At 35.6% G+C, this 27,074-nt stretch overlaps 1 protein-coding gene across 1 annotated transcript in view; it reads right to left on the bottom strand.

The window, feature by feature from the left end:
• PLA2R1 (phospholipase A2 receptor 1) overlaps nt 1-27,074 on the bottom strand; it is a 130,677-nt gene that overhangs the window by 5,801 nt on the left and 97,802 nt on the right. Inside the window, 10 exon segments of the mRNA XM_082395228.1 lie at nt 2,239-2,415; nt 3,719-3,835; nt 5,672-5,812; nt 7,765-7,933; nt 9,509-9,747; nt 12,909-13,056; nt 13,427-13,557; nt 14,248-14,365; nt 22,054-22,193; nt 23,754-23,857. Coding sequence (XP_082251354.1) covers nt 2,239-2,415; nt 3,719-3,835; nt 5,672-5,812; nt 7,765-7,933; nt 9,509-9,747; nt 12,909-13,056; nt 13,427-13,557; nt 14,248-14,365; nt 22,054-22,193; nt 23,754-23,857 — 1,484 coding nt within the window.

Here is a 27,074-nt window from a genome sequence, read left to right as displayed (position 1 = left end):
TCTGGGCACCTGTTTCTACAAATGATGTTTTATTAGAACTCAGCCACACTAATAATGTTTCTATTGTCTATGGCTGCTTTTGTGCTACAAAGGCAGTGTGACAGAAACCATATGGCTCCTACAGCCTGAAATATTTACTATTTGGTCCTTTAAAGAAAAGTTTGCTGACCCCTGATTTATAATAATCATTATTAGTGCTCACAAACACATACACTGCTTTTTTTTTAAGCTGAAGAATCCCCATCCAGTTTCAACACTGTGCTGCATTAAAAATATGAGTAAAATATAGTCCCTGCCTGCAAGGAACTCAGTTTTGTTGGGATCTGATGTGGAGTTGGTCCAGCAACGGTAACCTCCCTGGCTTTTTGCAAAGATTAAAAAAATCAGCACCTTCTCACCTTTTAAATCTCAAGAATCTTGGGAAATGAATAATAGCTCCCCCATTCAAAAAGTTAGAGGGTTCCTGTTTGAGGATTTTCTACTGTAAGAATGTATCTTTTCCAAGTAGACTCTATATCAAAGTTTGAACTCTGCTATTTTTGATTTAAGCAAAGATCCAGAGAAATATGTAGGGAATGACCCAGAGGCAGAGCAGTAAAGGATTTGTGAGTGGAGGAAGTGCCTTAGTGCACTACTTATGCCCATTCACTCTTAAAAGAAATGTCAACATTACCAATGGCAAAAATACACTTTAAAAAAAAAAACACCTCGATTTTGCAATTTTAAAATAATATCGTATAATTTTGCATAATATTATTGAAAACATGTAGTATTGTGTATGTGTAAAGATACATTTTAAAGAAAGACTGTTGAACGAGTATTCATTCTCAGGATGGAGGCAGCGGGCAGGTATAGAAGGGGCATATGGAATCAGAAAATGTGGCGTGTAGTTCTCCATGTAGCCTCAGTTTGGACAAGGACTTTTCTCATTGTAACATGGGAATACTGTATCTGCTTCACTGCCTTGGAAAGTTGCTGTGTAGGATAAAAGAGGTGTCCTATGTAGTACAGGAAGCTTTAAAGTCCTGAACAGACATGAGGTGTTTCTGATTTGTTCTTGATAGTTGAATGCTAGTGGTTGCTTGGGCACACTAATAGGTTAGTCATGGTTTCCAAACAGAGTTGATATCCATACTTTCGGAGCTTCAAAGTTTGGTTCCCACACCTACCAGTTTTTGCTCTTTAATTCCCAATATCTAATCAGTCACCAAAGCCTGATGATTCTCTTTTCCCATGTCCGCCTTCCCTTTTTTGTTCCCAGTTCTATCACTCAAATTACGACCGTCTCCCTTTACATCAGATGGGTGTGACTCCACTGTTGGTGTCTCTAGAGCATGTAGGGGTTCCCTGTGTCCTTCACCATGGAGTTCAGCTCTTTAGCCCAGCACTTTCTGTGGATGGATCCTACAGTAATACGGTTTTATTCCCAACACCACCTAACGTGGTCCAGTCTAAGCTCATTCTCAGTTTCTGCCTTTAGTCATTCTGGACCTTTTATCCAATATTCCTTCCCTCCTCTATTCTCATTATCTTTTGCGATTCCAAAGACTCATCCCCTCTATGAAGTTTTCTTCAGGAGCCCAGGCCATATCAATCCCTCCTTCTTTATTAATACCTGCATCTAGAAACTGTTGTGATTACTATAAACACCTTCCCACTGTTAATGATCCTTGTTAACGTCTTCTCTTAGAAAGCTCTATTATTTGCAACTGACTAGAATTTTCTGGCTTATATTTCTAAAATTATTTATAATCACCACAAACTAAGTATATAGCTCAAGATGAAGTTATATGATTTTTATAATATATTATGGCTTGCAATAGAGAATCACATCTACTTATCCACAACAAGGATACCTAGACCTGAATTATATTTCCTGGGACCAAAGATGGAGCTTAAAATTCTGAGTAGCAGCTGCCAGAATGAGGGCTGCTGGTTTACATTCCCAGCTCTATTTGCTTGAGGTAAACTTCTTTTTTTGCCCATTAAGTTAACAGCTAGGGTGACACAAGAAAGTCATAGTCTTTGATTTGATTTATAATTATTTGTTTTCTTCATATCAGAGGAAGGAGCTGAAATGTTCTCCGACTTGTTTGATGTAAAACAAGACGATAATGTTAGAATCTACCTGAATACTCTCTGAATACTTAGATTTTAAAAGCTTTAAGTGCTAAAGAGGTGGGTCAACTTTAGTCAAGGTAGAAGCAAAATGAAGATTTACCTTCTAACTTTACCCACCTGCTTCCATTTTACATATAAATCCTTTTTTGTCTTGACATGAGGATAACTGCCACACTCCTTCAGGAATCCTCAGGGCAACACACAGATGGGGTTTGACGTGGTCCATCTCTGGCTTCCTAATACCCCAGTTTGACTGGTCTGCGGGAGTTCCATCAAACCACTTTATGGTTTCATCTGTGGAAAAAATGCTAACATGAATTATGTGCATGGTTATCAAACATACTAAGTCTGGAATGAACCTTAAAAAGCAGCCCCTAAATTTAATGAGACTCTCTCCTTATCTGATGCATTCAACTCAGTAGGTAAAATCATGAACTCAACATCAAAATGTAGGTATAAGTAAAATTGCCTGGTGAACAACTCTCTTTATTTTAGGTATATTGTTCTAATTTAGTTCATTCAAGATATCATGTTTCTTAATATACAGTTTGAATTTGAAATAGTCCCTATCATTACAAACAATTTAAAGAAATCATTTAAAGTCTTAACAGCTATATCATTACAAAGTAGATCACTTTCTAAAAGAATTTTACAGTCAGCTTCTTTTTTTTGTAAAGTACCCCTTAAAATTTATTAGATTTATAGATAGAATAATAAAATCGTAGGTTGAACTTAAAAGCTTAAAGAAAAAAAAAACTTCATTACTTCAGTATATTGAATATCTTAGAAATCAAGTAGTTGCAAACAGTCCTTTATGAGCACAGAGTACAGTGAGCTTCTTTAAAAAGCAAGCCAGTGGTATACCAAGGGGTGGGGGCAGTGGTAGAATCCATCCATGTGTAGGTGATAAGGGAGTGCCTTGTCTGAAAAGGATTTAAAACAAACAATAAAACTAAGCATAAGTCAGTCAGCTTTTTATTATCACCCTGTGCTAGAAATTTTAAGCAATGTCGGTGATTGAAATACTCTTCCTTGCCAGCATGGACCCATCCTCCACCTTGGTACACCACTGTAACAAGTTCTCTATACCAGTTAAAGTAATTTTCTTTACAAGTACTTTGAACAACCATCAGTTACATAAAGAAAAGAATAGCATGCTCTCATCTGATTACAAACTCTGGTTTTTATGAGTAGCAAATAACAATTCTACTAGCACTATTTAACACTGAAACATTTCCATAACTCTACTGTGCTCTCATAACATTTAGAAACCTGGGGTATTTTCAAGTAAATATGGTTTGGTGTCTATGACTAAGTCTGTGAACACAAAGTTCCAGCCAAGCATCTTCATAATGCAAGATTAAGTATAAGATAAACTTGTTTGTTTTCATTTTTGGTTTTCTGGGATTATTTCAAAGGGCAAGAGGGTATAAAAAGGGGTTAGCAATGATGTCTTTGGAAGAAATGGCTTTAGGGTTTATGATATTTTTTTAAACAGGAAGGTATCCAAGGGAAGTTTTCTGGTTTGCAGATGCCATTTCCATCAACCTTGACCACTGTGTATTTATTTATGCCCTCTCTCTACCCAGTCACTTACTGTCACCATCAAACTGAGCATTCAGCCAAACCATCTGGACAGAAGAACTGAAAGCTAAAAGCTGGTCTAGGAGAAATGAATTTTCAGCTTCATCTTTGATTGTTAAAAGATTAGATCCTATAAAAAAGACAAACAGCAAATGAATACCTATTTGTGTTTACATGTAAATACAATTAAAATAATTTCTTCTGTACCATAATTCATAAAGCTCAGGCTTTGATGCATGTAAATCAATGAAGTTAGAACACTCCTTCACACACCATACACAAAAATAAGCTCAAAATGGTTTAAAGATTTAATATAAGACATGACACCATAAAACTCCTAGAAGAGAATGTAGGCAAAATATTCTCTGACATAAATCATAGCAATGTCTTCTTAGGTCAGTCTCCCAAAGCAAAAGAGATAAAAGCAAAAATAAACAAATGAGACCTATTTAAACTTATAAATTTTGCATAAACAAAACGAAAAGACAACCTATGGAATGGGAGAAAATATTTGGAAACAGCGCGACCAGCAAGGGCTTGGTTTTCAAAATATACAAACAGCTCATATAGCTCAATATCCAAAAAAACACAACCCAATAAAAAAATAGATGGAAGACCTAATTAGACATTTCTCCAAAGAAGACATACAGATGACCAACAGGCACATGAAAAGATGCTCAACATTGCTAATTATTAGAGAAATGCAAATCAAAACTATACTGAGATATCATCTCAATAATATTGAGATGCTATCCAGTCAGAATTGCCATCATCAAAAAGTCTACAAATAGTAAATGCTGGAGAGGGTGTGGAGAAAAGGGAACCCTCCTACACTGTTGGTGGGAATGTGAGTTGGTGCAGCCACTATGGAGAACAGTATGGAGGTTCCTTAAAAAATGAAAAATAGAGTTACCATATGATCTTGCAATTCCATTCCTGGACATATATCCAGAAAAGATGAAAACTCTTAATTTGAAAAGATACAGGCACCCCAACGTTCATAGCAGCACTATTTACAATAGCCAAGACATGGAAGCAACCTAAAATGTCCATCGACAGATGAATGGATAAAGAAGATATGGTATATATACACAATAGAATATTGGCCATAAAGAAGAATGAAATAATGCCATTTTCAGCAACATGGATGGACCTAGAGATTATCATACTAAATGAAGTAAGGCAGACAGAGAAAGACAAATATCGTATGATATCACTTATATGTGGAATCTAAAAAAATGAAATAAATGAACTTATTTACAAAACAGAAACAGATTCACAGACATAGAAAACATACTTATGGTTACCAAGGGGAAAGTTGGGGGAGGTATAAGATAGGAGCTTGGGATTATACTATGTATAAAATAGATAAACAACAAGGTCCTTCTGTGTTGCGCAGGGAACTATATTCAATATCTTATAATAACCTATAATGGAAAAGAATCTGAAAAAGAATATATATCTATATTTCTAACTATCTATCTATCCATATCTGAATCAATTTGCTGTACACCAGAAACTAACACATTGTAAATCAACTATACTTCAATAAAAAATTTAAAAGCTCAGGCTTTGAAAAGTGAAAGTTTCTATTGTTAGTAAGTAATTTTTGATTAGAATTTTAAAAGTAGTATGACATTTATTAAAAGATACAAGCTTGTACTGAAAGAATAGAATATTAATTTTCAGGAACATTAAAGATTCATAATTCAAATTCATTCAAAGGGAACACTTTTTTGGGAAAGTGCAGTATCCTGAGACATCGTCTTGGGTTTTTAATTGTATACTGAACATTGAACATATTAGCCATCCCCCAAACAAGCAAATTCAATAATATTTACTTTTGCAATTGTTTTTGTTGCTTCTGAAATCACTAAATAATCAGACAAATGAAGAAAACTACATTGTTTACTGAAATGTCAAGAAGGAACACATTGAAAGCATTTTACCACAACAAAAGAATTACCTTCCTTTTTGCAAAATTCATGAGCAGCCTCAAAATTCGTACTGTCTAAGACTGTAGAAAAACTGTAGCAGTTACTTTTGAATTTTATCCAGGGAATAGATGTTTCTGAGCACAACTCTGGGTATCCAAATGGTCTTGTTTCTATGAACAAAATCAGTTATAATTTCAGGGTGGTGACTGGGTTCACTTATTGAGATAAACATTGCATTACATTATATGAAAGACCACGATAAATATATGTAATGAGATTTTCATGATAATACTCTGAAAGAGTGGGTTTAATGTAAATGATTACAAAACTGGAATGGCTTATAGCATGTCTGGCAGAAATAATCTTTACCTACACATAACAGGGTATATTAATGCATAGCTTCATAGGCTTAGTTTGGGTGTTATCTTTAATATTTACAATTAGTGTCCTAAAGGTTGGAAAAACTGGGGGATGTGATTCAGAGAAATACTGGCAGCTGAATGAAGTTGGTAAAAGACACTTCCAAATGTACAGAATGTGTTCCATTCAGTGCTGAAGATTTAGTAAATCCTTACCTGCTAGTCAACTTAGAGAAAATAAAGCATTCAATAAAGTAACATATCATAACATAACATAACATAGTATAACATAATATATCATAACATATCATAACATAATGTAACATAACATATATCATGACATAACACAACATATCATAACATAACATTAGTATAACATAATATATCATAGCATAACATAACATAGTATAACATAACATAATGTAACATATCATAACATAACATATATCATGACATGACATAACACAACACATAACTAAGGGGAATTTAGGGAAGTCTTTGTTTCAGAGGGCAAGCATGAGAGTCAGACGCACCCACACTGAGATCCTAGGTGCATGGCTGTGGGTATGTTACCTATCTTCCCCACACTCCCACACACGTAAAAGAGAGCTAACAATAACATCTTTCTTACAACTTAAGAAGTTTAGGTGAGCTAGTGCCTGTCACTTAAGCACCCAATAAATGTAGTGTTATTGAAAAAAGAAGGATAACTTCATGGTGTTTTAGAAGGAGAATTAGCTTTCCCAATACATATGGCTATCATTTACATTTTTGTCCTGAATTGTTTTGAGCTGAAGTTATGTAATATGTGTGCTATTTGACTTATAGTATCCAGAGAGTAAGTAAATACATGCACACTTGCTAAATGAGAGATTTAAAAAGAAACCAGTTAGTGTTAAGGAAATTTCTTTTTGTACACCATAGCAATCAAAGGAAAGGGGACCTGATTTAATGGTATAAACACGACATCAGAGATCAAGGAAACTTGGCTTCTGCTCCTGGTGCTGTTGACAGACATCTGTGAGATCTTCAGGAAGCTATTTAATGTTCTGAGTTTAAGTTTCATCTTTAAAATAATGTTCATCTGGTTGGGCGAGGTGAACATTCAGTGTAATGAGATATTATTATCATTACTGTCATGTTTTATATATACATATATAATATAAATATAAATATTATTACCATGATGATGATGATGATGATGAGGATGATGATGGCTCTAGAATCCTATTAGTCTTTGACTTAAACATAAATCTTCAGTGGTATTCAAGGTCTGCCACACATGCTCCTAACCTATGTTTCTAGCCTGATTTCCTACCTCTCTCTTACCAAAAACCTGCCATGCAGGAAAATCTCAACACCAGCTTTGCTCAGCTACATGCCCAGTCCTTTTCTTCTCCCATGTCTGCCCAAGCTTTTCTGCTCAGAATGCTTCTCCATGTCCCATCATTTCCTGATCACACCCATTCTTCAAGACCAATCTTCACAGTCATGTCCTTCAAGAAGGCTTTTTGCTTTTCCCCAACTGGATCTGATGTGTCTATTTTCTTGCTGCTATCCCCCCACAGCACTTGCTATGGCTCTTATATCATTTGGTAGCCCTGCCTCATGTAACACTTACTTGTACATCACCTACCAGACCAAATGCTTCATGAGGGCAGATAATTCTTACTACTTTCCCTCATAGCTCTTGCTTAGCACAGTGCCTTGCATACAGTAGGTTCACAGTATGTATTTCTTGAGTTGAATAGAATTGAACCTACCTGTGGGCACATGACAAATGGCTCCTTGCAGATATGACTCACAGGCTGTGCTACTCCAGTGTCCACTGGTGTCGGCAAAAACACAGTCACCCAGGAAGGATGACTCATCGTCTTTCCAAAAAGTGAAGGAGGATTTGGTGCCATCTGACCAGTCAAAATTAAGACCATTCTGTGGAGGGAAATTGAGCCATCATTTCCTTGCCATGAATGCTGGCAACACCACCCAATGCTGTCTGAGCAGCTCTCACTTCATGCATGGATTTATATTTCTACATCTGGACTTATATTTCAGGAAGTCTAGGACAGCTTGTGGATATGGCCTGACAAAAAGAACTATCTGCCATAAACAATATCTTTTTTAGTTTTTGGGAATCCTTGGTTCCCTCTCACCATAATTTCCTGGTAAGCAATCAGAGTGAAGTTGAATCAATATCTTGTTCTTTACACCAAAATAAATTTAAGATTGATCAAAGATTCATACATATAATTGAAAACATAAAAGTGCTAAAGAAAACTTGGCTAAATATTTTATACTCTTGATATGGGAAAAATCTTTCCGAGTCTGATAAAAAAAATCCAGAGGCCATAAAGCAAAATTGACTACATAAAGTTAAAAATTCTGTAATATAAAAATACAATAAACAACCATGAAATACCATCCTTTCACCTATTCTACTGGCAAGGATTAAAATTTTGACATACCCAGTGTTGGCAAGGATGTGAAAAAACTAGATGTTATCATACACTGTTGTTAGCATGTAAATTGGCACAAAATTTTAGAGGGCAATATGGCACCATCACTTGTTAAAATTTATAAAGGGTACTTAGCAACTTCATTCCTGGGGATTTATCCTACTTGTACAAGGATATTTGTTGTGCATTGTTTGGAATTGTGAGAACTGGGAAGAACCCAAATGTCCATTCACATGAGAATGGTTTAATAAATTGTGGTATATCCATATATGCTGCTGTCTCAAAGAATGTATTAGATTTTATGAGCTGACATAGAAAGCTGAACAACGTATATTAAATTAAAAGCAAGCTTAAGGACAGTATATATAGTATGAGCTCATTTATATTTTTAAAAAATATACATACTAATCCATTACATGTGTATATATATGCATACACAGAAAATTTCTAAATGACACACAAGAAACTGTTTACAGTGATTAACTTTGAGGAGTAGAACTAGAGGTCAGGATAGAATAGATTTACTTTTCACTATTTGAGTGTGTAATACTTTTATTTTAAAAAATTTAAAAATACTACTTTCCAAACCATTTCCCTAGAGGGGGAAAATAACGCACATGTTAAATTCCAAGGGGTACTGAATTAATTAATAACCAAATTTCTATGCAGGAAGCATGATTCATTTTTCTTGGGGATTCTTTAAATGCAACAAATTACCCAAATGCAGGTGCTTGAGTTCAGTATGTATTCCAGTGCACCTATAAGTCAGTATCCTGAAATTTTTCAGACATCTTCAGAGAAACTTTGAAGGGCATGAATTTCCAGAAATTAGGCAAGTAGATGTTTACTCTAAAAAGGGACACCTTTTGTAGTTATATGCTGCTCATGAGGTTGGTCAGTAGTTATTGTATAATCCAATTACCTAAATGTTACATTTACTCTTATTTCATGGCTTTTTTTTCCCTGTGCTAATTTCAGTGGCTATATCACTAAGGAGGTAGATATGGAACTTAATTATGCAAGGATTGTCCAAGGATTTTAGGACACCTACATCTTCAGTGAACAGTCCAATCCAGTGGGCATGTCCTAGCCGGTTGAGGATAACAGTGAGGAAAGACTGGTGGTACTGGTCTGTAATGCTGACCAGTTCTGCTCCGTGCATCAGGCAGGTTTTTAGTGCTGTATACCAAGTCATATTTGCATTAATTATTTTGTAAGTTCTGTTTCCATATTCTAAGGTATTGGGGATTGGATACATATCAGATGTATTTATACTGTGTCCAGGAGTATCTAGAAAAAGAACAACAAAAATTATTTGTAGAACCTGGATGAGAAAGGGGGAGGCAAAGCTTAGCATGGATCCCTGTACAATGAACCATGCTCTTGTTAACATCAGAGTTTTTCTTCCCAGAATTGACTATTTCAAAATGAAGACAGTACCTGTAAGCATAGGTGATACTAAAGAATGAAAACACTTAGGAAATTTAATGAATGAGTTTTAAATATATATATAAACATATATTGAATCATTTCTAGATTTCCCATTTTTGACAATCCCTTGTCAAACTGACCACTTTTTGGTGGAACTGATAGGATCTCCTTAGGCAAGTTTACTTCTACTAGGTATACTCAGCCTAACACATGCCTCTGGCAGAACTTAATACTTACTAAGAGAATATTAACATATATAATGTAGTCAAACACTGCTTTGCAAACACAATTTACAAGTGCATATTCTCAAATATAACACTTTATTAAACTTTTGAGACTGTATGATAGTTGCTATCATGTTTAATGCTAACATGTATAATTTCTAAAGAGAAGTTAAGAAATAAGTTAATGCTTAGAAATACATACAGTTCTTATAAACCATTACTATTAATATGCCACCTAGCAGAGTCAAGATTTATAAATTAAAAGACAAGGTTTTCCCACACGTGATCATTGGTGCTTTGTATAAATGAGTGGCTGTGATCAAGTGAGAACCAAGCTCATGTGTTACATACAGATGTTTCTTCTTTACTATGTGCATTTGCCTTTTTGTTCTGTACTATCTTTAGGCTGAGTTTAGGCATCCTAAAACACACAAAAAAGGTAAGAATTTCTCAACTGTCTGATCCAAAGTGGCTGGGATTTCTCTCTGTATACTGGTTTTTATCACGTTTGGGGTTGAAAAGGAGCATGGTGGATAGGTCTGAAGACCTGGGACTCAGTCCCAGTCCTGACCCTAAATGGCCAAATCAGCTAATCTCTCTAAACTTTAAATTTCTGGTCTGTAAGAGATTACTAAGGCCTTCGTTAGAGGCGTGTGGGTAAAATTCAAGGAGATATTCACGTAGAGCACTTACTATAGGATGTGGACCACAGCAGGCACTCAGTAAATGCTGCTTCTTGCTCTCCTCTCCTCTTCTTGTCACACTCTCCCAAATAAAAATGGCTGAGTGAGGATCTGACTTTTCCTGAAACTGTTACCTCAATATAGCAGTAGTACATATTGTAAAACCAAAGTGAAATTAATCTATTCACCAATTAAATTCTGATGGACCACACTTTCATCATCTGTTTTTCTTTGTAGAACTCTGTTTGCCAGCTGATGTACCAAGACTAAATGTTATTTATACAAAACCAGCATAATACCAAAGTAGCCATTTAAAAATGATAACAATTATTAAAATTAAAGTAACTGAAATTCTTTGTATGTGTGACCCAAATACCAATTTAACTGGTTGTCCCCACTAAGTCGTGCACCTGTATTTTCACACATATGAATTTCTCCCTATGTTATTGATTTCATCCAGTTTCAAAACATAAGTGATTTTGAGCACTATGATTTTGCCATCTGCTGCCCTGAGAAAGATCCATTGGAAACCAAGTTCAAAATTGGGGGTCTTGACTTTGCCCTTGTCTCTCTTTTTATTCAGATATCTTTATTCTTTCAGGCAGATCAAAGACTTTAGGTTCGAAACCCAATGTAAACACATACTCACATGGCACACAAAGAAGAGGAGTCAGAATTTGGATATTCATTGTAAACTACAAGAACTTGTGTAGTTGAATAATAATATAATAGAAATAATAATAACAAAAGCAACAATTGTTTGTTAAACACATGCTAGGAACTTGCTAAGCATTGTATATATGTAGAGTCTGTGAGATAGTTATTATTCCATTTTACAGATGCAGAAATCAAGGTTCAGAGAAGATAAGAAACTTGACTGACAGTTTATTTATAGAGGTGGAATAGGAACCCATGTGGGATTTGAACTCCACCACCACTGCTCTATACTATCTCCAAAAGAACATAAACACTGTTAGTCCCAAAAATATCAAAGAGAGAAAGTGGTCAGAGAGTACATTTCAAGAAGAGATCAACATCAAGGTCCTAGAATAGAATCATTGTATTTGAGAGAACTTGAATATGTTACTTATTTTTCCTAAGCCTCAAGTTCCTCATCTGTAAAATGTGGAGACTTTTACCTACTTCATAGAAGTGTCGGGAGGATTTTATGGCACAATACTTATAAAAAGCAAGGCACAGTGCCAGGTGCATCATAAGTGTACAAGTAATGATGTATTGATATTATTTCTTTTCTGATGAGACTCTGCTCTTCTCATAATACTCTTGCTATAGCTGATCTGGTATCTTTCAGTTCCTGACCACTACCATGCTAAAGTGATAACTGTGAACTAGGAAAGAGGATTTCTCTGGAACTGCTTTTCTGAGGATGGGTTGATACTTAGTATCATCAAAGAGTTCACATGTATGCAACACTGAGAGTTATAATTCATATTCCAAGTAAGCATATGTATCCTAGGCTGCCTAGAATTCCACACAGCTCCAGACACAAATTATGGCCTTCTAGGGAAGCCTGGGACTCAGTAAAAGCATGAGATGTGAGCTATTGTTGTTGTTGTTTTTATTTTTGTTACTCAAGGTCACTTACAGTGCATTCACAATGTTCATGTCCCCACTGGCTACCTGTAATACTATAGCTTTGGTATTTCATACCAGAAGTCATTGGGGGTTCTGATCATCAGATCTAGAAATGTGCTGTTTGCCATATTTAGCCACAAAGACCATTTTAGGGTTCCAAGAAAGGAGTAAGTATTGAGTTGGTTTATGTCCTTGACTCTCTTCCAACATTTTTTCAGTGTCTTTTAAAATATCTGAACAGACACATAATCCTAGAACAAGCATAAAGCCTTTTAATATGACCAAAATGGATGCATAAACTTGGTCATCACTCAAGTGGTCTCTGGAGTCCTTAGAACCCCACTAGGGGGCACAACCCTGAAGTAGTGGAGATTAAGTGACCATATGTATGTAAAGCTTAAAGAATAAGTGCTGGCACTTAGCTATGAAACTATCATTTATATAACGTGTAAAGCAAATGTGGAAGAGAAGAGTGGGCCATGGAAATGAAAGGAATAAAAAAACAAATATTTCTTACCCTGCATTTTTTCACAAACAAACCCATAACCTTCTTCTCTACAGTCTTCAAAATACCATTTTCCAGTGAAATGAAAATTAGGATTATTTGACAGCAAGGCACAGAGAGGAATGCGTTTTTGAACTTCGGTGGTGTTATGACTTGGAATCTTCAAAAGAATACACGTTTTTAAAAAATGGTAACATATAACGTTATCATAACATTGATATTTTTATTAAGGACATAATTTAAAAAATTCAAACACTATTATTCCTTTATTTGCATTTAATAAACCTGTTCACAAATCAGTTCATAACCCACAAAATAAATAATTATTGTGATGAGTAAAGAGATTATATTCATGGAACACATGAATATTATATGAAATTACATTATTAAAAATTAATATATTAACAACCAACTAATAAAAATTTATGCCTACAAAATATAGGAAGTAAAAAAAGAAAAACTTCAGTAAACAAGTCTCAAATAGGATCTCTTGCTAAAATGATTTCTAAAAAATAAATCTTAAAACTTACATTTACTATATCAAATGGGGACCAATTAGAATATGACACAGGCCTTCCATTTAGCCATTTTTCATAATCATCATTTTGTAACCCTATCCACACATTAGTGGTATGGCCAAAAAGATTCATAGTAATGAAAGCTGAAAAATAAGAATACATTATCAAATTTAATACCATATAAACCATTTGGGTAATCATCAAATTCTGTTTATAGCTATGATTTTATTTAAATGGTAGCAAAACTTAATTACGAATCAATTGTAGGAATTTGTTACTTTCTCCTTATTAAGATGATGCAGTCTCTGTCACTTTTGCTCAGTTTAAATTGACAGAAATTAGCTGGCTAAGCCTGGGATTTCATCATATCATTAGCAAAACAATTTCCAGTGTTCATTCAATGCCTTTCTAAACAAAAGAGGGTTTATCCATTATACTTAACTAAAGTATATGATTATTGCCTAAATAGCAAATGAAAGTGTGTAGGTAACTCTAAAGGGATCTAAAAAATTATACCATGCAATTATAATAGACTATACCTCAGACTATTTTAGCCATTTTGAAATGCCGATCATAAATATATCCTTATTCTTTCCACTACGCCTGGTGAGACAAAAGGCTCCAAAAAATCAGCAGTTTGTAAACAATGGAGTGTACTAACTTTTACAGATGTCATGATATAAACCTTATAGGTCACACTGAAAACTTATGTGTCACCAGCAATATAATACTTAAAATGTTGATTTGGAAATGTTAGTATTTTGGAGGAATATTTTAACAGACGCTTGAATAAAAATGGTGATTTTTGCCTGATTGAACATTGAGTACTCTACCTTGTTCCACCTCATTTTCAATGGCGACAAGTGTCCCCCCTTCTTCAACGCAAAAATCTTGAGCAGATGTCCAGTTCTTCCAATCGCTTGGGTCTTTGGGGATTTTCATCAAAAGGCACTATAAAAATGTCCAAAAAAGCATTCATTTCCATATTTTTCTAAATGAATTAAAACTTTCCTAAAGATACTGAGGACCAGCTTTGAAAATTTTTTATAATTTTCTTGCACAGAAATGACTCTTTTTTTTTTTTTTCCCCCAGCTGCTCCAAAGGTGTGAAAGAAAAGCAAAGAGGACCAGCTTTCAGGGTGAGTCAGTGCCTTTTGTGCGTTTGCATCAGGCGGGAACAGAGGCAAGGATGTGTTTTGTCATGCAGGACATCAGAACGATGTCTTCGGCTCAACGAAAAATAGCATTCCTTCTAAAAAGGAGCCAGTCTGACTGCAAAGTTTACAGTGGAGGATTTAATCTTTAAAAAATTTCTTTCAGTGGCAGTTAATAGATTCGTTCAATTTTATTTACAAATACACTTCCTCACTTTAAGTGAGAGAGGAATACTGGGGAATCAAACCACATCAGGTATTTAAATTCACTAAATACTTGGAGTCAGCCACGTGGTCCAAAAGTCAATGAGGAAGAAGCAGAAAAGAAAAAAATGAGCCCAGTGGGAAGAAAAGCAAGGGCAGGACCAAGGAAACCTAGGAAGGAGAAACAAAGGGGAGGGGTGCCAACAATGTCAAAAGGAACTCAAAAAGAAGGCTGTGGGGTTTGGCAGTGAGAGTTGATTTTCACTCAAGAGAGAATCATGTCTATGGCATGGCAGGGGTTACTCATTATGGGATGAGAAATATGGAATGGTAACTGCTAGGCAGATCAGGCCAGTTGAAGAAAATAACCCCCTCACCAAGCTCAGTGAAATTTAACCATGTTAGTTGGGCTATATGGAGTCAGGGGAGAGGGAAAGATAGAAGAGAAAGGCTGTAACAGATCAGGCAAAGTTCCAGAGAAGTCAGGAGAGACTTTATGCAAAAAATATTCCATGTGGATTATTCTCTCATTAATGAACATAGCCAACCCTGCTCATTGATAGGTCTGATCTTGAGATCTGCCACTGAGAAAATCCCAGCTACTAGATTATTCTAGGCTAATGTGACAACCTCCATGCCATGTGAGAGCGCATCCTTCTGTACCCTTCTTTAATTTCTAAGTTTACCAGTCCCCCATCCCTTCCCTACCGTCATAGACTCCTTACAAAGCAGAGGGACTAAGTGTTGCTCCTCTTTGAACAGCAAAACAAACAAGGTCCCCAATAAATATTTATGCAACAAAGTAAAAGCCAATAGACCCTGAAATGATTGTCAAATGATGTTCTCAGGATTCTAGATTTAGTCCAGTGGTTCTCAAACAAGGCCATTTTGCTCCTCAGGTGATATCTTCATAATGTCTAGAGACATTTTGGTTGTCACAGTTCAAGGGGGGAGGGGGTAGTGACTGCTATTGGCAGCTAGTGAGTTGAGACCAGGGCTGCTGCTAAACAATCTATAATGCACCGGTCAGTCCCTCACAACAAGGAATTATCCAGCCCCTAATGTCAATACTGCTCAGGTAATTCTTTTCAGAACCCAATCCGGAGCATGTCACCCTTCAGGGATTTTCCACTGTTCTTAGGATAAAAACCAGAAACTCTAATCCAGCCTGAATTTGAGTTGCCAACTAAGAGAGGAAGTACATTTTCTCTTCTTCTGATCCCCTTTACCTTATTTGCTTCACAAAGAAATGGAATTGGCTTTAAAGGGTTTTAATTTTATAACAACTATCCTTTTATCAATGTCCTTTCATTCTGCCTCTTTCCTCTAATTACAAATTCCAAAGAGTGGCGCATACTAATTATTAGGAAGTCTTATCATTTAATGCGAATTCACCTTGTGTTCAGATAGTTGCACTAATGAACCGTTCATAAATACCAATGAACCTCACTGTTTCATTTAGCTCAATAAATCTCTCCAGAAAACACACACACATACCCCCCGCTTCCCACCCAGCCCCACCCCCCACCCTGTTTGCCTCAGCCAGGATTTACCAGCTTGAGTATGGGAGTGTAGACCCCCATTGCCACAACTTCATTGTTTCTAAAAATATAACATGTTTACTAACACACTTTGAAATTGTGTCAATAATTAAAGCAGAGTAGCAAGATGGAGTACAACACCCTCAATTTTAAATTATTTACTTACTGATTTGCAAAATGTGATCAAGTTTAATGCATCTCTGATTATTACTGTGAATTAAGGATACCTTACTGTATTCCAAACGAGTTTTGAATATAAAACTCTTTTGTCTCAAAGTCATTTCCAGTTCAATACTTGAAAATGGAACTCATGATCTTCCTCCCAAATTTGTCCTTTTTCAGTGTTCTTACTGACGTTGAATGGCATAGTCAGGCATGCATTTACCTAAATCTGAAACCTGAGCGTCTTCTCACCTTTCAGTCACCTTCATCACCCCTTCAGTCCTACCATTTGGACATCCCATTTCTGAGACCTTCACCACTCTCTCTATTCCCACCACCCCACAGTCTCTGCCACCATCATCTTAGCCCAAAGGACTTATCTCTTGCTTGGACTATTGCAATATCTTTCTAACAGCTCTTACTTTCCTCAACCTCGCCTTCCTCCAATCTATCTTTGGTACTGCAGCCTGAATGATTCTTTTCAAAACTCAATCCCAATGATCATGTCTCTCTTTAGTTAAAACACTTCAGGGTTTCCTATTGCTCTTAGGATAAAAACCAGAAACTCTAACACAATAATCACCCTTGCCTACTTCTTTTGTCTCACTTTCTACATTCTAGTTCTCTATGCTTCTTTTACTTTCTTCAGTATGTCACATGCCTTCTCACCACAGGTCCTTAGTACATGTAGTTTCCCCTACTTTTAATGCTTCATGTCCTTCTGACCACCTCACTCAGGTCCTCCTGTTATATACTTTTATGGAACTGTGTAACTCTCCATCGCTTGTGTCACAGCTGTAAATTAGAGTTATTTTCCTGATTGATTTGCTAATGTTTTCTCTCCCTCTAGTCTGTAAGCTCCCAAAGAGAAGGGATTATATTTGTTTTTGTCACCATTGAGTCGCCAATATCCAGCATAGTTAAATGCAATGAATGAATAAAGTACTAAGAATTTGAATAATTTAAAAGAGGAGAGAGTGTTTTTTGTTTTTTTTTTTTAAGGAAAAACTATGTCGTGCATGAAACCAAATATTGGCTAATCCAAAATTAGATGGTGCAAAGCAGCCATCAGCGCTAAATCCAGGTCCCTGAATAAAAATGTATAAGTGGAAGCACAAGAGTTAATCTAATATACACGCAGAATTTCTTCCTCTTACATACAACTCTGCTGTGACAAGTATCTTAGATGACTCACTCTTCCTGGGGGAATCCCTGGTCAAGCCTCTTTTACATCATCAAACATGGGGAAAATAATTTATGAGAAATGAGAAAAGACACTTAACTTCTGTTATCTCAGTTTTGAAACTCTTAAAGGCGAAGAGTCAACCAAGTGGGATTTTTTTCTGAGAAATAACCAATGAAAATTTGTCCTAGGAAGTTGACAAACAAGAAGCAAAGTTTAGTGGAACATAATACATTGACGCTTATTCATAATTCTGAAGTGAGTAATGTCTGTCGTTGCTATCTCCCAGTTTTCCTTCTGTAGCTTTTTTTTGTTAGTCAGAACTATCCCCGCTGGGCTTTCCACTCCTCTCAACTATTAACCCTCCTATTCCCACCTTTTCTAATGATCTGATAAACCCACTTATCCCAAAGTGTAGGTGACAGATGAGGCCATCTCAGAAATATTTCCCTTAAAAAACTTAATGGAAAGTGTTAAGGCAAAGGAATGAGACTCCAGTGGTGGGATTTTAGCCATTAATATGCAGGGGAGAGCACTGTGGGTGGGGAGACACACTTGGGGACCCTGAAATCTCACTCTGTAACAGGTCACCCTCCCATGAAGCCTGCTGTGACCCTATCCTTAGTAATCAAATCCTCTGAATGATTGATTAGAAGACTAAGTTGTGTAACTGTTGCATTGCTGGGCAATTATTGGCTGCGCATTAGAATAACCGAGGGAGCTCTTAAAAAATACTGATGCCTGGATCCCATGCGGATCAATTAAATCAGAATCTTTAGGATGTCACCTGCACCTTGATATTTTTAGAAAGCTCACCTGGTGATTCTAAATATTTGATCAGGGCTGTGAACCACTAATCTAGCTACTAGTTACCAATAAAAATTTAAAATACCCTCTGAGCTACATGAGGGTGTTTTAATCCTGCTCCATAGTTAGCCTCAGAAAGCCCTTCTCCTCTCATGTGTGTGTCTGTGCTTTACTCATGCCCCTTCTTATTCTTTCAAAGGAAGCATTCACTTGCTCTTTTGCCCTGGGTCTGCTGCACCATCACCGTTACCATGCCCATATGTGTACGTACTCTCCATGTTTACACAGGAGGAAACATGGAATAGAGCTAAGCTGTGTAGATAAGAAAGTTTAAGGAAAGGACAATGGCCAAGGGTAAACCAAAAACAACCATTGTAAGTTTCTAAGAATAATTTCTCTAATGCCAAGGATATGACTTGTCATGAATTTCCTTAAAATATTCTTTTTTATACATGGGATGTACTTGTTTTAATAGTTGTGAAAAACTATCAGATACAAGAATTAACTAAAAATGGATCAAAACCTAAATATAAGAGCTAAAACCATAAAGCTCTTAGAAGAAAACATGAGGTAAATATTTGTGAACTTGGATTTAGCAACATATTCTTAGATATGACACCAAAAGCATGAGCAACAGAAGAAAAATTAGAGAAATTGAACTTCATTAAAATTAAAAACTTTTGTGCATCAAAGGACATTATCAATAAAGTAAAAAGACAACCTAAAGAATGAGAGAAAATACCTACAAAACATATATCTGATAAGGGTTTTATATCTGGATTATATAAAGAACTCCTACAACTCAATAACAAAAAGACAAATAACCCAAATAAAAAAGTGGGCAAAGGAGTCGAATAAACATTTTTCCAAAGACAATATACAAATGGTCAATAAGCACATGAGAAGATGCTCAACATCATTAGTCATTAGGGAAATGCAAATCAAAACCACAGTGAGATAATGCTAGACTCTAGTGTTGGCAGTAATCAAAAAGACAGGTAATAACAAGTGTTGTCAAAAAAAAAAAAAAAATAACAAGTGTTGTCAAGGATGAGGAAAAATTGCTAGCATACACTTTTGGCAGGATTGTAAAATCGTTCAGCCACTGTGGAAAACGGTTTGCTCATTCTTCAAAAAGTTAAACATAGAATTAGCATATGATATAGCAATTCCACTCCTAGGTATATACACCAAAGAAGTGAAAGCAGGGACTCCAACAGATACTTGTATGCCAATGTTCATAGCTGATTTATTCACAATAGCTAAAAAGTGGAAATAACCAAAGTCCATCAGCAGATGAATGGATAAACAAAATGTGGCATGGAATATTATTCAGTCATAAAAAGGAAGTTCTGATACATGCTATAACATGGGTAAACCTTGAAAACATTATGCTAAGTGACATAAGCCAGCCACAAAAGGAAAATATTGTATGAGTTCATTTATATGAATTATCTAGAATAGGCAAATTCATAGAGATGGAAAATAGATTAGAGCTTACCGTGGGCTAGAGGGGATGGGGAATAGAGAGCTATTGCTTAACCAATTACAGAGTTTCTATCTGGGATGATGATAAGTTTTGGAAATAGAAGTGATAGTTGCATAACATTGTGAATGTAATTAATGCCACTGAATTGTACACTTGAAAATGGTTTAAATGGCATATTTTATGTTATACATATTTTACCACAATAAAAAGCTAATTGTCAAAGGTTTTAATAAAAACCTTAGTTATACTCAAGTTCTAATGAATATTTGCTATGTTTGTCATATTGAAATGTATAAATAATTTACAACTGGTAGAAAGAGTTTATGGTTTGAGAAAATAAGAAGCAGACTGAAGGTATCAACTATTAAAAATAGTGTGTCTCAATACTATATAACATTTTAGAGAATGACTATATTATTTTAGAAAATATTTCACAGTGCCCCCGGACTGATTGTGTCATAGGGCTAAGGTGACTGGTAATTCTTAAGTTCTTATATGAAGTGGCAGCTGTAGGAAAGGGACAAGACTCAGGGTCAAAAAACTTAAGGTTGATTCTCAGCCTGACACTTATTCGCTGTAAGTTTCAGAAAAACCACACAATTTTATTAGACTCAGTCTTCTCATAGGTAAGATGGGATAACGATTCTGTGTATTTTAAAAATTCAATAAAACAAGAAATATATATATATATTCATACATATATATATATATATATTCATATATATATATGAAATTGCCAGCAGAAACAGCTATATGGTAGAAGAAACCCAAATGTCCATCAATGGATAAATGGAAAAACAAAATGTGTTATGTACATATAATGGAATATTATTCAGTCTTAAAAAGGAAGAAAATTCTGACACATGCTACAACATGGGTGAGCCTGGAGGACACTGTGCTAAGTGAAATAAGCCAGTTACAAAAGGACAAGTACTGTATGATTCCACTTACATGCGGTGTCCGAAATAGTCAAATTAATAGAGACAAAGTAGAATAGTGGTTGCCAGGGGCTGTGGGGAGGGAGAATGAGGGGTTGTTGTTAAATGGGTTTAGAGTTTCAGTTTTACAAGATGAAAAAGGTTTGCAGAGTCATTGCACAGCAGTGTGATTATACTTAACACTACTGCACTATACATTTAAAAATGGTCAAGATGGTAAATTCTATATTATGTGAATATTACCACAATTAAAAATATCAGTGCCAAATATGTAGTGGGTGCTCAATAAATGTGTATTAAGTCCAAATGGCCCCATTTCACAAATTAACAATGAGAGGAAGATCGCAAGGGAGGCAATGCCCTGCCAATGTAACTAAACACATAGACTGAAAATTGTCCATGATGGAGGAGCAATTTCTTACTAGCATATGAAATTATGACACAGTTTGAGTTTTTAATTATCAAAGAGTTAAACATTTATAATTTGAGATGCATTTTAATTACTTCCACCTAAGGCTTATAAAGTTATTTTAAAACATAAGGAGTGGAGGGGAAGTCTCAGCCTTAATTGGAGACAGTATCAGAAATAATAAATCTAGTTTACAGTATCCCCACTGGCCATTTAGGAAAAAAATTCAATTCTGCATGGAAGTGCCAGCTATATGAGGCTCAAGACAAAGTTGACGGAGCTACATTATTAGTCAGGCAATTGACAAGGCGGGTAGAGCTCTATGAGGGCTCCAGGCAGGGAAGACACAAAAGAAGAAGACACAGTCTGGGCCCTCTGGAGCTGACAGCTCATTTGGGAACAGGGCCTAGATACACATGCACACACGCACACACATGCCCACACACGTGTGCACACACCCACATCCCACCTACCGAAACAGTCATACAGCGCAATGAATGACAATGTCAGTAACAAAAACTGAGTACACATATGAAGGGTGGTGTCAAGGCTGTTTTTGACAAAACCTTTTAATTTCAAGAGATCTGTCCCTAAATAGAAAACTTCTCAAATCTCTTGAAAATTGTGACAAAAAAATTCCAGGTCCAATGGACAACTCATAGTTTTTCAAAGCCACACCTGCTTTTTGATTACTTTCTAAAATTAAAACCTACAAAAGAGAAACAAAAGCAACTTTTTGGAAACAAGTTTACCTTATAGTCAAAATATAACCATCCTTTGGGACATGTTCCATGTTTTTTTGGTGTATCTTTCTCTTTCTCTATGATCCAAAACTTTTTTCGCTTACAGATGCTAGGCATAGAAACTGAACACTCTTCACTAGCCCAGAGTCCTGGAAGAGAAAATGGTTAGAAATGACCGGAAACAATGGTGACTCTTTGTAGGCATTCTCTATTGGTCACTGTTTTTTTATGACTGCTGTTGTTTACCAGACTTTGTTAAATCTAGAAATTGAACTAAATTTAACTACTAATCATAGAGTTCTCTAGTGACAAGAGCTAACTGGGCAAGGTGCCAAATCAGTAATTCTAATTTAAGAATACAGAAATTTTGCAAATGCAAAAAAAAAAAAAAAAATCTAAACAAATACTGCAATTGCAATCACAAAACTGATGAAAGTTTTAAGAATATTTTACTTGGTTAGCCAAAGAATACTTTGTAGAGTAATATTTTTGACTTAAAGTATTCAACCTCAAGGTAAAAAAATTCTAAAACAATAGATGATCATTTCTACTTTATAATTATTAAAAATATAATAATTTAGAAAAAATAACTCAGGAACTTCTAAGGAAGAAGCACTTCTGAACCCTGACCCCTAAACAAAACACACACACTTAGAGACATGCCCTCAGGAATATTATCCCAAAGTCCTCAGTCTCTTGGAAAATGTTCTTTTAATTAGAAGAGCTGTATTTTCAGAGTAAAGGTTATAGAATGCATTTCATTAGCATTCAAGTTATAAATTCCAGAATAGGGCAAGTATGCATGTAAATTGCAAGGGCAGATTCGGCTTTCTAGTGTGAGGGGTATGAGCCAAAAAGATATTGGCATTCTGAAGGAGGGGCCGGAATGCTATTTTCAATGCCGATTAGCTGCTATTCTTCCAGAATCACAAATAGCCTTTCTGTAGGCTGTTGTGACACCTGCTGGCAAAAGCGAGCTGATTAACAACATGCTTTTTCATCTCTTAACTTTCTCTGCAGCTGCCCTTGCATCAGAGATTGCTTTCCATGTTTATCCCTCTCCTGACTTGGGAGAATCTGTTAGAGTCAGGGACATCATTACCTTTTATTGGATAGAAACAGTGGGATGAATATGAGTGGACAATCAACCCCAATAACACTGTATTGATGAATAGAATTTAAAAACCCATCTTAAATGTACATGTACTTCTAAATCCAACAGGCAAAGAGTTGGTGTTCTAAGGCAGGCAGCAATTAATGCCTGGTGTTAAAAAAAAGAATACTGAATTCAATGAAAATTTTTCTTAAATGGGAAAATGGAAGTAAATTTCAGAGTTTAAAGTTCTGACCAATTATAAACTGGATACTACAAAGAGATTTTTTAAAATGGGCCCATGTTGAAATTTCATAGAGAATAGTATTTGTCAGGCAATTTTTAACCCATTTCAGTGGGCTCATTTTTGGTAGTTTTGGTTCAAGAGGAAGGACTTATCTGGATATAAATTATTTTCAAGAACATGAATGCATGGAATAAACTGTAGGAATGGTCATCCTTAAGACTTAAGACTTATAAAATTAAACACACTCAGTTGAAAAGCAAAGTAACCAAACAAAACCTTCTCACTGAACTAATGCAATGAAAAGGAGACTTCAAGTCTTCTGAAAATTATGTTTGTATTATAAACCCAAAAGTGGATGAACAAAATAACCTGTTATGGATGAAATGAAGCCACATCTCTGGCTCTGATTAATCATGGATTCTTCTTTTCCATTGTCCCAGTTCTGGTATATTACTGGTGATCCATCTCTCCAGCTGCAGGAAAATTAAAAAATTAAAGGTCTTCTCTCATTCTGCATGTTCAATCTCCAACACCATTTTTGGAGTTCTAGGATATGGATTGAAGGCATAATATTTTATTAAATTAAAAAAAAATTCATGTCTGTGGTTAGGGAAATGAAAATTTATAAGTTAATGTTTGAAGGCTATTCAACAAATTTTTTTAAATTTAATTTAATTTTATTTTTATACAGCAGGTTCTTATTAGTCATCCATTTTATACACATCAGTGTATACATGTCAATCCCAATCTCCCAATTCATCACACCACCACCACCATCCCCCACTGCTTTCCCACCTTGGTGTCCGTATGTTTATTCTCTACATCTGTGTCTTTATTTCTGCCCTGGAAACCGGTTCACCTGTACCATTTTCTAGGTTCCATATATATGCATTAATATACGATATTTGTTTTTCTCTTTCTGACTTACTTCACTCTATATGACAGTCTCTAGATACATCCATGTCTCTACAAATGACCCAATTTCGTTCCTTTTTATGGCTGACTAATATTCCATTGTATATATGTACCACGTCTCCTTTATCCATTCGTCTGTCGATGGACATTTAGGTTGATTCCATGACCTGGCTATTGTAAATAGTGTTGCAATGAACATTGGGGTGCATGTGTATTTCTGAATTATGGCTTTCTCAGGGTATATGCCCAGTAGTGGGATAGCTGGGTCATATGGTAATTCTATTTTTAGTTTTTTAAGGAACCTCCAACTATTCTCCATAGTGGCTGTATCAATTTACATTCCCACCAACAGTGCAAGAGGGTTCTCTTTTCTCCACACCCTCTCCAGCATTTGTTGTTTGTAGATTTTCTGTTGATGCCCATTCTAACTGGTGTGAGGTGATACCTCATTGTAGTTTTGATTTGCATTTCTCTAATAATTAGTGATGTTGAGCATCTTTTCATGTGCTTCTTGGCCACCTGTATGTCTTCTTTGGAGAAATGTCTATTTAGGTCTTCTGCCCATTTTTGCATTGGGTTGTTTGTTTTTTTAATATTGAGCTGCATGAGCTGTTTATATATTTTGGAGATTAATCCTTTGTCTGTTGATTCGTTTGCAAATATTTTCTCCCATTCTGAGGGTTGTCTTTTCGTCTTGTTTATGGTTTCCTTTGCTGTGCAAAACATTTTAAGTTTCATTAGGTCCCATTTGTTTATTTTTGTTTTTATTTCCATTACTCTAGGAGGTGGATCAAAAAATATCTTGCTGTGATTTATGTCAAAGAGTGTTCTTCCTATGTTTCCTCTAAGAGTTTTATAGTGTCCAGTCTTACATTTAGGTTTCTAATCCATTTTGAGTTTATTTTTGTAGATGGTGTTAGGGACTGTTCTAATTTCATTCTTTTACATGTAGCTGTCCAGTTTTCCCAGCACCACCTACTGAAGAGACTGTCTTTTCTCCATTGTATATCCTTGCCTCCTTTGTCATAGATTAGTTGACCATAGGTGTGTGGGTTTATCTCTGGGCTTTCTATCCTGTTCCATTGATCTATATTTCAGTTTTTCTACCAGTATCATATTGTCTTGATTACTGTGGCTTTGTAGTATAGTCTGAAGTAAGGGAGTCTGATTCCTCCAGCTCCATTTTTTTCCCTCAAGACTGCTTTGGCTATTCGGGGTCTTTTGTGTCTCCATACAAATTTTAAGATTTTTTGTTCTAGTTCCATAAAAAATGCCATTGGTAATTTGATAGGGATTGCATTGAATCTGTAGATTGCTTTGGGTAGTATAGTCATTTTCACAATGTTGGTTCTCCCTATCCAAGAACATGGTATATCTCTCCATCTGTTGGTATCATTTTTAATTTCTTTCATCAGTGTCTTATAGTTTTCTGCATACAGGTCTGTTGTCTCCCTAGGTAGGTTTATTCCTAGGTATTTTATTCTTTTTGTTGCAATGGTAAATGGGAGTGTTTCCTTAATTTCTCTTTCAGGTTTTCCATCATTAGTGTATAGGAATGCAAGAGATTTCTATGCATTAATTTTGTATCCTGCAACTTTACCAAATTCATTGATTACCTCTAGTAGTTTTCTGGTGGCATCTTTAGGATTCTCTATGTATAGTATCATGTCATCTGCAAACAGTGACAGTTTTACTTTTTCTTTTCCAATTTGTATTCCTTTTATTTCTTTTTCTTCTCTGATTGCCGTGGCGAGGACTTCTAAAACTGTGTTGAATAATAGTGGTGAGACTGGACATCCTTGTCTTGTTCCTGATCTTAGAGGAAATGCTTTCAGTTTTCACCATTGAGAATGATGTTTGCTGTGGGTTTGTCGTATATGGCCTTTATTATGTTGAAGTAGGTTCCCTCTATGCCCACCTTCTGGAGAGTTTTTATCATAAATGGGTGTTGAATTTTGTCAAAAGCTTTTTCTGCATCTATTGAGATGATCATATGGTTTTTATTCTTCAATTTGTTAATATGGTGTATCACATTGATTGATTTGCGTATATTGAGGAACCCTTGCATCTTTGGGATAAATCCCACTTGATCGTGGTGTATGATCCTTTTAATGTGTTGTTGGATTCTGTTTGCTAGTATTTTGTTGAGGATTATTGCATCTATATTCATTAGTGATATTGGTCTGTAATTTTCTTCTTTTGTAGTATCTTTGCCTGGTGTTGGTATCAGGGTGATAGTGGCCTCATAGAATGAGTTTGGGAGTTTTCCTTCCTATTCAATTTGTTGGAAGCGTTTGAGAAGGATGGGTGTTAGCTCTTCTCTAAATGTTTGATAGAATTCACCTGTGAAGCCATCTGGTCCTGGACTTTTGTTTGTTGGAAGATTTTTAATCACAGTTTCAATTTCATTGCTTGTGATTGGTCTGTTCATATTTTCTATTTCTTCCCGGTTCAGTCTTGGGAGGTTATACCTTTCTAAGAATTTGTCCATTTCTTCCAGGTTGTCCATTTTATTGGCATAAAGTTGCTTGTAATAGTCTCTTAGGATGCTTTGTATTTCTGTGGTGTCTGTTCTAACTCCTTTTTCATTTCTAATTTTATTGATTTGAGTCCTCTCCCTCTTTTTCTTGATGAGTCTGGCTAATGGCTTATCAATTTTGTTTATCCTCTCAAAGAAACAGCTTTTAGTTTTATTGATCTTTGCTATTGTTTTCTTTGTTTCTATTTCATTTATTTCCTCTCTGATATTTATGATTTCTTTCCTTCTACCAACTT

The sequence above is a fragment of the Balaenoptera borealis genome (assembly GCF_965194805.1).
Source record: "Balaenoptera borealis genome assembly, chromosome: 6".
NCBI lineage: Eukaryota > Metazoa > Chordata > Mammalia > Artiodactyla > Balaenopteridae > Balaenoptera > Balaenoptera borealis.
Note: the sequence above shows the minus strand (reverse complement) of the source record. Positions and strands in the feature narration are given on the sequence as shown.